Genomic DNA, 13,379 nt, shown 5'->3' on the forward strand with positions numbered 1-13,379 from the left:
TCCTCCATAACATTAAATTAACTAGACAGTACATGGCATTACAAGATAGAACAAACCTCTTGAACTGTAATTCACAGTGACTTTAAGAGTTGATGACTATGGGTATAGGATGGTTACTAGAAAAAAATATCTCCCTTGAGCCCTAGCATTACCACAGGCATATCCAAATACAGTGACATCATTACTATTGTTTATCTTCACTGAATACATACATGGCTTTCACCTTCAGAATATCCATTACTCATATAAATGCAGAAAATTTGTTCAAGTATTTCAAGAGGCAAATACCCCACATAGTTTCTCTTAACAAGAGCTCATCTTATGCTCTCAATTTATAAATTTATTGAATTACTGACATTTTGTCCCAGACATTTTCAAGCAAAATCAGACTTTATTTTATTTATTTCCCTTTCTAGATACTCCAAATAAAAACTGGATCATAGTAAATATTTAATATACGCTAATCGAAAGTATCAATAAGTGATCTTTGATTCTCAGTACTAGGTATAGTGTTTTATGTAGCAGATAAAAAATAAAGAAAAGGGGAAAAATCATTACATTTGGTGCAGACAGGTTGCCAAAATGCAAACATGGCTTCATCAAATTTTCATGGCCTTAAAAGTCAACATATTTAATTATATTTTGGGGCAAAGATATACTAACAGCCATTTAGTTACTGATTTATAGTTTTAATGTGGAGCCTAGTGATTTTAAACTTGAGAGGCACTATAGTCTAAATGGTGTATCAACCTTAGCATATATTTAAACTATGATATCTCCACAAACTTGGAACCTCTGGCCTGGGTTACATACCCTAAGAATACATGCAATGGGACCACTGTATCATCTTGACTAGTAAAGAGCAATGTTTGTTTACTGATATTAGGAATATTGTTGATCATTTACTCTCAAACCATGTTATTTACTCCAGTGACAGAAAGCCACCCTCCATGTACAACACCTCTTCCCTTTCAGTAGACTCTTCATTTCCTGCAATTTGGGTCAAGTGACCAGCTCTTTCATAAGTATTATTTATTTATATAAACTGAGATTAAGGCATAACTGCTCAGAAGAGAACATCACAGAAGGCAGGAGGCTCAGTGCCAGATGTGATCTGCTATATTTGTAAGGCCTTCCTGAAATACTTTTTAACTCAAATATTTATTAAGCACCTACTATGCACCATACACTGTGCTGTGCACAGAGGTTACAGACAAGGTTTCTTATTTTATGGGCTCATCACATTCAAGAGGAAGCCAAAAGACAATTCTCAAATAACAGAAAAGAAGAATAAGTGCTGTGGTTAAAAAAAAAATCATTGAGATCAAAGATATCTATTCACCATTAGATTTGCTTTTTCTTTCAACATCAACCACACAGGAAAGCACTATAATCAGCAGCATCAGTTAAGTGCAGTACTTACCACTACAATTACATTTGCAGCTGGGATTGGAAGATTTTCCACTTCAAGATCTTGACCAGCCACAGCCAACAGATTGAGAGATGGATCATAAGCAGGTCTAGGAAATGCTGAATTAACAATTTGGTGGAGTTTGCTTATTTGAGCTTCAGCAGAGGAATGTTTATATATCTTTTGTGGAGCTATGTCCAAGCTCTTCTCAATGTCTTGTGAATAGCGAAAAAGGAATGCTGGTTTCCCACTCTTCTTATGATGGATTGCCAAAATGTGATCATTATTTCCTGAAAAGCACTCTGAAAGGGGGAAGAAACAGAAACAAAAATCGAAGGCCTTATTTAGTAAGAAGATAAGAGATATCTGATATCAGGAGTTGGTCGTTCTAAGAGGCTTTATGACTTGTGAAGGATTTAGATTAGTCTCTATCTTTCCCCCCTGCTCTGTTATCCCTAACAAATAGGACACACTTGGTGGAATAGAGAAATCTCAGAGACACTGTATGCACAGAAGTGGGTTTAGTTTGAAAAAAATCTTATTTATCAGACATTTTGAATTTCTTCCTTCAGCTAAACCCACAATTCCAACAGCCCATTGAATATCCTGTTTCTCAAATGATAATAATCTACATCATACTCAAACTTTCCTCATTAATCAATAAAATTTCATATAATTCTTATTTCATACTTACTTTATCTTCATTATATTACAGTTGTGTGTGTATGTGCTTCTAGAGTATTTTAAGCTCACTGAGGGCAGAAATCTGAGGATGTTTTAGCAACTTTTTTTTTATTAAGTGAGAGATGGAGAGACAGAAAGACAGACTCCCGCATATGCTCCAATCGGGATCCACCTGGCAAGTCCTTCTCTGCCCATCCAGGGGCTGCTGCTCCATTGCTCAGCAATTGAGCTATTTTAGCACCTGAGGTGAGGCCATGGAGTCATCCTCAGTGCCCAGGGCCAACTTGCTCAACCATTCAAGCCATGGCTGCAGGAGGAGAAAAGAGAGAAGGAGAAAGAGAAGGGGGAGGGGAAAAGGTGGAGAGGCAGATGGTCACTTGTCCTGTCAGTCCTGACCAGAAATCGAACCTGGGACTTCAACATACCAGACCGATGCTCCACCACTGAACTAACTGGCCAGGGTAGGCAACTTCCAGTTATACAACAAACCCATTCTTTTCTTTTTACTTAGTAATAAGGCCATCCAAATAAAGTAATACATTCAGCTTTGTAAAGCCAGTAGCCACGGCCACCAACACAGCTGCCTGGCCCATGCAGGTTCTCATTAGATTCGGACAGACGGTAATGAAACAATGGAGCCAAGAACTGGTGGGCCATCAGCTTTAATCCTAGCTTGCACCCAGTGGGCAAGAAATACACACAGTGGGAAGACACTTTCCTTTCCATTCAGGGCTCCCAAAGCCACTGACTTTTCCAAGTTTCCTAGAATCAAAGGTTTCTAGCTCAGCAGTCTTATTCACCTCTGTTCCCCATCTCCTTCTCTATGCACAAACTCTGCACAAACTGGCTTCTCCCTTAGCACTCCACCATCTTGGCTGCTTCTCCTGGCCTTCTCCACATGGCTTTTCTCTGCTCTCCTCTCTAATGCTAATTTCAGGAACCGAGAGAGAGAGCAAGCTCCTGGTCTGCCCCACTTTATAGTATAGAAATCAAAACCTTTAATCCAATATACAAACAAGGAAGTCTCTGATACAAAGTCACTTATCTGAGGCATAATGGGATTCCTCATGAGAGTGCACCACCCCACATAATGCAATCAGTCAAGGGTGTGGGGAAAAGCTTAATCTTAATCTAAGCCTCAGGCTATAACTACCCTGCCTGCTTACAGCCTGTCCCCCACACCCAATGCAAACTATAAGTGAGCAAACATATATCATATTTAAAAACTTATTTGACCAATAACCTTTATTTCCTCTGGTAGGTAAATATCCATTTAATTGAATAACTTTTTCTCCTATTTGTCATTGGCCACAGGAGGAAACAGATAACACATACATGTTAGCAAAATATTATCAATAATCTAAACACCAATTAGAAAAGCAAACATAAGATATTTTACATAAGGTAGTAAGCAGGGTGAGCAGATCACAACATAGCAACACCCCCAACATAGTGCTTAGCAGCCAGAGGTACCCCAGATATTCCCTTGATAAGCTTATCACAACAAAAAAGTGTATAAATACTGTTCATGAAAATTACTCTCCCAGAAAACTCTGGAGGAGATGGATTGTGTGGTTCTAGGACAGTGACCATTTTCCCCTTGCATGCCTGACAAGAACTAAGCCCTCCATTCACAAAGCTAAATCTTGGTCTGCTTGAACTTGAAAAACTCTGCTGGTCTGACCCTGATGAATTCCTGATACCTCAACCCAACACAAAGGTGTGGGAACACCCCTTGGATAGCAACTAGACTTGGTATACCCAGGGACATTTGCTAAGTATTCTTAGACCCAGCCCTGGTACCAAATTTGAACTTGTATCAGTCTGGTAAACACCACTAGTCTCTACTTGGTGATTCACTGTGAACCTAACTCATGCAACTTTAGTACCATCAGAAGCTCTATCAGTGACTGGGCCTAATAGGCAGCCAGAAGGTGGAGGTAGGTAAAGGCAGATCTCAGGGTGTCTTGGGACTTTTGATGACCTGTCCCTGGGTCTGGCACCAGTAAAAGCTGACCTTGATGTGCAGCTTGGTTCTTCCCATGTATACCTAAGTCCAGCAGAGGCAGCCACAAACTGTGGATTGCTTTGTAGCTCCAAAAGTGTGCGTAGGTCCAGGCACAAGTAACATCTGACAACGTCCTGCTTTAAAGTCCCTTCCAAGAGGTCCAGAAACAACACACCAAGTGGCCAGCTTCAGACAACATCAGAGCAAGATCTCAGCAGGCAATGGACTCTGCTAAGGCAAATTCTGCTTTGTGTGGTTAGCAACTGCATTGCAGCTCTCATACCATGGTTGTGTTGAGCCTCACAGTCATCTAGCTTGAGGTCAATTTTATGCATAAAAGGACCAACAGCAATCAAGACTCAATCACAGCAGAAGTGCCCACATAATCCACACAAGAGATATTCCTGGAATACCTCACTCAGGAGATCAAGAAGACTGCACCATTGGACCCTACATATACTACATAAATCCACCCTAAAAATACTGGGAAGCATAGAAGATCTACTTAATACATAAAAACAAACACTGAAGGGCAGCCAAAATGGGGAGACAAACAAATATGCCCCAAATGAAAGCACAGGAGAAATTTACAGAAAAAATAGCTAAATGCAATGGAGGCAAGCACTTATCAGATGTAGAGTGTGAAGAAATGGTTATTAAGGATGCTTAATAGCATGAATAAAAAAAACATAGAAAACAAGCATTGGCCTGGCGTGCAGGAGTACCGGGTTTGATTCCTGGCCAGGACACACAGGAGAGACGCCCAACTGCTTCTCCACCCCTCCCCCTCTCCTTCCTCTCTGTCTCTCTCTTCCCCTCCCGCAGCCAAGGCTCCATTGGAGCAAAGTTGGCCTGGGAGCTGAGGATGGCTCTATGGCCTCTGCCTCAGGCACTAGAATGGCTCTGGTTGCAACAGAGTGGTGCCCCAGATGGGCGGAGCATCGCCCCCTGGTGGGCATGCCGGGTGGATCCCGGTTGGGTGTATGCGGGAGTCTGTCTGACTGCCTTCCCATTTCCAACTTCAGAAAAATACAAAAAAAAACAAAACAAAACAAAAAAAAAAACAAAAACAAAGAAAACATAAAAAAAAGGACCAGTCAGAAACAAAAAATGAAATATCTGAAATGAAGAATACAATGGAAGGAATAAATGGTAGGCTAGATGAAGCAGGGGAATGAATCAATGCTTTGGAAGAAAAAGTAGGCAAAGCCACTTAGTCAAAGCAACAAACAAACAAACAAAATTTTTAAATGAGGATAGTTTAAGGGACATTTGAAATAGCTGGAATCGTAACAAGATCAACATCATAGGGGTACAAGAAGGAAAAGAGACAGAAAAAGGGATTGAGAACCCATTTGAAGAAATAATGACTGAAAGCTTCCCTAACCTGGTGAAGGAAATACACACACACACACACACACACACACACACACACACCCGTTCAAGAACTGCAGGGAATTCCAAAAAAGGTGAACTCAAGTAGGCACACATCAAAACATATTATACTTAAAATGCCAAAAGTGAAAGACAAAGAGAGAATCTTAAAAACAGTAAGAAAACTATAGTTAGTTACCTATAAATGAGCTCCATAAGACTGTCAGCTAATTTTTCAAAAGAAACATTTCAGGCCAAAAGGAACTGGTTTGAAAATTTCAAAGTAATGAAAAGCAAGGACCTATAACCAAGACTACTTTATCCATCAAGGCTATCATTTTAAAATGAAAGAGAAATAAAGAACATCCTAGACAAGAGAAAGCTAGAGGAGTTTGTTGCCACCAAACCAGTATTATAAGAAATATTAAAGGGAGAAGAAAGAAGGAGAAGGAGGAGGAGAAGCAGAAGGAGAAAAAAAGAGAGAGAAGGAAAAAAAAACAAGAAGAGGAGGAGGAGGAAGATGAAGGGGAAAAGAAAGAGAGGAGGAGGAGGAAGAAGAAACAAAAACAAAGGAAGAAAATCAAAAGAAAATGGCAATAAATTTGTATCTATAAATAATCACTTTATATGCTAAATAACTTAAGTGCGCCAAGAAAACAAGACCCATATATTGATATAAGCTGTCTCCAAGAGACCCACCTCAAAATGAAAGATAAACAAAGATGAAAAGTAAAGGAATAAAAAAAGATATTTCATACAAATAAGTATTATTTATTTATTTTTGTGACAGAGACAGAGAGACAGAAAGAGGGACAGATAGGAACAGACAAAAAGGGAGAGAGATGAGAAGCATCAGTTCTTCATTGCAGCACCTTAGTTGTTCATTGATTGCTTTCTCATACGTGCCTTGACTGGGGGGCTACAGCAGACTGAGTGACCCCTTGCTCAAGCCAGTAACCTTGGGTTCAAGCTGGTGAACTATGCTCAAACCAGATAAGCTTACGCTCAAGTTGGTGAACTCAGGGTTTCAAACCTGCGTCCTTTGCATCCCAGTCCAAAGCTCTATCCACTGCACCACCACCTGGTCAGGCCAAATAAATATTTTTTAATAGGTGGGTTAGCAATACTTATATCTGACAAAACAGACCTTAAAAAAAAAGCTAGAGGCGGCAAGATGGTGATGGAGTAGGCGGACATTTCAATTTCACCTCCCAGAACCAAAGTGGATTACAACTTAATTTTAAGAAAAATCATCTGAAAAACCAACTTTGGGCTAAACCAAGAGGAATCTATAACCAAAGATCACCGAAGAAGCCACACTGAGACTGGTAGGAAAAGCGGAAATGTGGAGAAAGCTGCCCAGCTCCCTGGAGTGAGCAGCAGCCCTGAGGGACTCACATGGTGGTAGGGTTTTACCAGAGTGGGGAGGGTCTTGGACCCCAGGACCAAAGCCCCAGCCTGCAGCCCCAGAGCCTAGGAGAGGCATATGGACAGTTTTTAGCTGCAAAACAAGTCAGGATACCATTTGTGGGAAAGATTTCTCAGACCCAGGATTCGTCTTAAAGGGACCGCACAGAAAACCTCTTTCACAACCACTCACCCAGGGCTCTGGGTGGGGTGGGGAGAGCTGAGAGGACTGGGCTAGCAGCAAGAGAGTGTAAGCTAGGAGATACAGGGAGAAACACTTTGAGGGACAGCCACCCTAACCCCTGGCCTGAGTTACAACACAAATCTAAAGTGAATATTTTTCCTAAAACCAACAATACCAGCTAAGGGAAGCAGATCACCAGCCAAATGGAATCTCTCCTGCTACAGTCAGAGCAGAGTTGCTTCGCAGCAGGGAGCCTGTCAGGGATAGAGTATTGAGTACTGAGGTCTGATACAACACTTCCCCACACACACACTGCTGAGTGCTCGCCAGAGGGTGGACAGCAGCAGGACACAGGAGCACAGCCTCATCCGTGGGGGTGGAAGCTGAAAGATGGCAGTGGCTGTGGCTCAAGCGCATGAACGTAGTCCTGCCCATGGGGGCAAAGTGGAGACCCAGGGCTGGACAAGCTTGCAGCCTGGATGCACAAAAGCAGTCCCGCCTTCAGGGGCGGGTTGGAGGCTAGGGAACTGGCCCAGGCTTGAGGCCCAGGCGTGGGAAAGCAGTTCCACCTGTGCAAAAGCAGTCCCGCCCATGGAGGCAGGATGGAGGCCAGGGACTTGCAGCCTGGACACCTGAACACAGTTCTGCGGGGGGTGGGGGGTGGCGGAGGCCAGGGCCCACCAGGGCTTGCAGACCAGGCATGCGTGCACAGTCCCACCCGCAGAGATGAGGTGGAAGCTGCAGGGAACGCAGATACCAGCCAGTGCCGGCAATGCCTGTCCCTGAACGCCCCAGGTGGCAGCAGTGGTGGTGGTGGGCCTGTGGATAGACCACACCTCAGGAACACAAAGGCCACACCCATTGGACTCCTGTGGCCACATCCTTCTGAGGGTTGAAAAGAAAGAAAAATATAAAATAAAATAAAAAAGAAGGTTGGGTAGAACGACACCTAAGGCTAAGGGGCAAGCCACATCCAATACATTACCTAACCCCTGATTTATATACTGAGCACAATAGGTAGCCACCAATAAGAGGCCATAGAAAGCAGATCTCAGGGGAACCTGAGCATTTAAACAAACTTCCTCCAGGCCAAAAGTAGATAAAAGCCAGCCTAAGTTGATATTAGTAACGGCACCTGGGCTCAAGAGAGGCAGCCACAGGATCTGGATTGCCTGTAGCTCCAAAAATATAGATAAGGGCCAGTCATAGGTAGCGACCCCCATTGGTCTGCACTGGGTTCCGGGCAAGAAGGGTCAGGGAGGGCACATCCAGAGGCCAGATATGGAGAGAATCAATTCAGGACCTAACAATCCTTGTTAGAGTGACATCTTAAGGAAGGGCTCCTCACATCTGACCCAGTTAAGATATAGAAAATGGAAAAGTGGCTCTACTAGTTAAGGAGACCACAACTTGAACAAACCTGCAAACCACAAACAGAAACAATGGGAAGACAGAGGACTGTAAGCCATATGAATCAACAAGAAAAATTTCCAGAAAATAGATCTAGATGAAATGGAAATAATCAAATTACCAGATGCAGAGTTTAAAATAATGATTGTTAGGATGCTTAAGCATCTCAAAGCTATAATGGATGGACTTAATGAGTATCTAAACAAAGAAACTGTAAGCATCAAAAAGGACACTAAAATCATAAAAAAGATCCAGACAGAAATGAAAAACACAATATCAGAAATGAAGACTACACTAGAAGGAATGAAAAACAGGTTGGATGAAGCAGAGGATTGAATCAGTGACTTAGAGGACAAGATAAGCAAATGCACAGAAGCAGAGCAGCAAAAAGAAAAGAGGATCAAAAAGTCTGAGGAAACTATAAAAGAGCTCTGTGACAACATGAAGAGAAACAATATCTGCACAATAGGGTTTCCTGAAGGAGAAGAGAAAGACTAAGGGATAGAGAACCTGATTGAAGAAATTATAGCTTAAAATTCCCCTAAATTGATGCAGGAAAGAGTCATACAGGTTCAAGAAGCAGAGAGAACCCCATTTAAAAAGAACCCAAAGAGACCTACACCAAGACACATCATAATCAAAATACATTCAAAGAAGAACTAACTCTATGTAAAACTATCGTTATTTGCTGATGACATGATACTGTACATAGAAAACCCTAAAGTCACATTCAAAAAAACTACTGGACCTGATTAATAATTTCAGCAAGGTGGCAAAATATAAAATTAATACTCAGAAATAAAAGGCATTTTTATACACCAACAATGATCAGTCTGAAATAGAAATTAAGAAAACATTCCCCTTCACTATTCCAACAACAAAAATAAAGTACCTAGGAATAAATTTAACCAAGGAGGTTAAAGACTTGTACTTGGAAAATTGTAAAACACTGATAAAAGAAATTAAGAAAGATATGAACAAGTGGGAGCATATACCGTGTTCATGGATAGAAAGAATAAACATCATTAAAATGTCTATATTACTCAAAGCAATTCATAAATTCAATGCAATACCAATGACATACTTCAAAGATATAGAACACATATTCCAAAAATTTATATAGAACTAAAAAAGAACACGAATAGCCTCAGCAATCTTGAAAAAAAAGAATAAAGTGGGAGATATCACATTTCCTGATATCAAGTTATACTACAAGACCATTGTACTCAAAACAGCTTGGTACTGGCATAAGAATGGGCACTTAGATCAATGGAACAGAGCAAAGAACCCAGAAATAAACCCACACCTTTAAGGACAACTGATATTTCACAAAAGAGGTAAGAGCATACAATGGAGTAAAGACAGTCTATTTAACAAATGGTGTTGGGAAAATTGGACAACTACCTGAAAAAAATGAAACTAGACCACCAACTTACACCATTCACAAAAATAAACTCAAAATGGATAAAAGACTTAAATGTAAGTTGTGAAACCATAAGCATCCTAGAAGAAAACATAGGCAATAAGCTCTCCGACATCTCTTGCAGCAATATATTTGCTGATTTATCTCCACAAGCAAGGGAAATAAAGGACAGGATAAACAAATGGGACTATATCAAACTAAAAAGCTTTTGCACAGCTAAAGACAATATGAACAAAATAAAAACACAACCCACACAATGGGAGAACATATTTCACAATACATCTGATAAGTGGTTAATAACCAAAATTTATAAAGAACTTGTAAAACTCAACACCAGGAAGATAAACAATCCAATAAAAAAATGGACATGAATAGACACTTCTCCAAAGAGTACATACAGATGGCCAATAAGCAGATGAAATAATGCTCAACATTACTAATCATTAGAGAAATGCAAATTAAAACCACAATGAGGTATCACCTCATACCAGTCAGAATGGTGCTCATTAACAAAACAACACAGAATAAGTGCTGGTAAGGATGTGGAGAATAGGGAACCCTCCTGCACTGCTGGTGGGAATGCAGACTGGTGCAGCCACTGTGGAAAACAGTATGGAGATTCCTCCAAAAATTAAAAATGGAACTGCCTTTTGACCCAGCCATCCCACTTTTAGGAATATATCCCAACAACACCACAGCAATGATTCAAAAGAAGAAATGTACCAAACTACTTCAAAAATTTCAAAGGAAGGAAAGACATCCAAGCATTATTATTTGACAAGGTTAGCATAATCCTAATTCCAAAACCAGATAAAGACACTACAAAGAACAAAAATTATTGGTTAATATTTCTGATGAACACAGATGCCAAAGTCCTTGACAAAATATTAGCAAGCCAGATCCAGCAATATATGAAAAAGATGATTCACCATGACCAAATGGAATTTACTCTGGGGATTCAAGGTTGGTACAATATCTGCAAATCAGTAAATGTAATACAGCACACAAACAGAATGAATAAAAGCACATGATTATATTAATAGATGCAGAAAAAGCACTTGATAAAGTACAGCACTCATTTATAATAAAAACTCTCAACAAAGTGGAAATAAAGGGAACATACCTTAATGTAATAAAAGCCATATATGACAAACCCACAGCCAACATCATACTCAATGGACAAACACTAAAAGCCTTTTCAGGGATATTTAGTTTCACCACTCCTATTCAACACTGTACCAGAAATTATAGCCATAGCAATCAGATAAGAAAAAGAATAAAAAGCATCTAAATTTGAAAGAGAAAATTATAACCGTTATTACTTGCAGATGACATGCTATTATGCAGTACAAAAAATGCATATTAAAAATGTGATATAATACCACTATACACCTCTTAAAATTTCTAAAATAAAAAATTCTAATCATATGCCATGCTGGAGAGGATCCAGAGTAAGAGAAAGTCTTATACCATGCTGGTGAGAATGTAAAATGGCAAAAGCACTATGGAAAAGAGTTTGGTAGTTTCTTATAATGTTAAACATAGTCTTTCCATGTGACCCATTTTTGTGTACTTACCCTAGAGAAATAAAAACTTAAGTTCATAGAAAAATCTATAAACAAATTTTTGTGGCTGCTTTAGTCATAACTTCCCCCAAATAGAAGCAACTCAAATGTTCTTCAATAAAGTGAATAGATAAACAAACTGTGATATATCTATTCAATGGAATATTACTCACCAATAAAAAGGAATGATTATTGGTTCACACAACTTAGATGAATCTCAAAGGCATGAGCAAGTGAAGATAGTAAAAAAGCTACATACTATATGATTCTATTTACATGACATTCTCAAAAAGATAAAAGCTATAGTGATCGAGTACAATGGTTATTAGAGCTTGGGTTTGGGGAATGGGGAGATAGCATGAGGAGTTTATTCTAGTATCGAACTTTTCTGTATTGTGGTAGTAGTTACATAAAACTATACATGTGTTGAAATTTTTACAACTATACACCCAAAAGTCAATAGATTATACAATATTATGTTTTACAAGCTATTCTTTCACTCAAAATGTATCAAAGCATGTTTTTTCATCACTAAATGTAAATCTATATTATTAAAAAAAGATTGATAAATTTACAGAAAATAATTTCAGTGTGTGTGTGTGGGGGGGGAGAAAACTAGAATTAACTGGATTGAAGAGTGAGTAAGAGACAAAGGAGAAAACATATATGAACAACTCTTGCAACAAGTGTGGGTGTGATAAGAGAGTGACAGTGTTATCAGGAAGGAAGATAGGGTTGAGGGATTTGGATCTTGTTTTCAAGATAGGAAAGTTTTAACTACATTTAGCAATTAAAGGAAGGAGTCAGCTGAGAAAGAGTGGTGGAAACATAGGGGAGAGCAAGTAGAATAATCATTAAACTGAGCTCCCCCAGAAGATCAGAGGAGTTGGGATCCAGAGTACAGGCAGGAGGATGAGCCTTGGATTGAAGATTAAAGGGAGGTATTTCTTTTATTACAATATAGTACTGAGATAAGGCATGTGGTGAAATGGCTGTAACCTATAAGGGCTATAGCAGGGGTAGTCAACCTTTTTATGCCTACTGCCCACTTTTGTATCTCTTTTGTAGTAAAATTTTCTAACCGCCCACCAGTTCCACAGTAATGGTGATTTATAAAGAAGGGAAGTAACATTACTTTATAAATTTATAAAGCAGAGTTACATTAAGTTAAAGCATATAATAATAATTACTTACCAAGTACTTTATGTCAGATTTTTGCTAAGTTTGGTAGAATAAATCTTTATAAAACAACTTACTATAGTTAAATCCATCTTTTTATTTATATATACTTTGGTTGCTCCGCTACAGCCCACCATGAAAGCTGGAACGCCGACTAGTGGGCAGTAGGGACCAGGTTGACTACCACTGGGCTACAGGGATTATCAAGGAGATAGTAAATCCACCCCCAACATATTTATGGCTTAGAATCATCAGAGACCAGCTAGAGCCAACATGGCAACTAATTTCACCTTATGGTGACCCCCTAGCCTCATTAAATACTCATTGTAATATATGATTAGAAAAGGAGAACCCATAAAAGGTTACAAAATGGCCTGTGGAGCTCTCCTGAGAAGTCTCCACCCTTCTCCCCACCTCCACCCCCAAAATGTCCTGGATATTCCTCTTTCTTATGGAATACCTTACCCCTGGGTTAAATGAACCTCAGTAAAATACCCTAGGGAGGGGCTGCTCTGTCTGCAGTAGCCCACTCTACCTCACTTCTTCACTAATAGACTCACTTTCACTTTAAACTTTATGTCGTTTATTGTTTGAATTCTTCCCTGCGTGAAGCTAAGAACCTACAGTGGATCGTGGACTTTGGGGTCCTGGTACCCCTGGAGCTCCTGCATCCCTATGGGGGGAGGAAGGCAGTCAGGGATGTTCATGGGTCTGATGGTAAAACTTGAACAAGT

The 13,379-nt window shown here is 39.8% G+C and overlaps 1 protein-coding gene across 1 annotated transcript in view; it reads right to left on the bottom strand.

Moving 5' to 3' along the window:
* Positions 1-13,379, bottom strand: part of PTPRR (protein tyrosine phosphatase receptor type R) — a 303,626-nt gene that overhangs the window by 274,029 nt on the left and 16,218 nt on the right. Inside the window, exon 2 of the mRNA XM_066368559.1 lies at positions 1,424-1,713. Coding sequence (XP_066224656.1) covers positions 1,424-1,713 — 290 coding nt within the window. The remainder of the gene's footprint in view (positions 1-1,423; positions 1,714-13,379) is intronic.

Source organism: Saccopteryx leptura, chromosome 2 (assembly GCF_036850995.1).
Source record: "Saccopteryx leptura isolate mSacLep1 chromosome 2, mSacLep1_pri_phased_curated, whole genome shotgun sequence".
Classification (NCBI taxonomy): domain Eukaryota; kingdom Metazoa; phylum Chordata; class Mammalia; order Chiroptera; family Emballonuridae; genus Saccopteryx; species Saccopteryx leptura.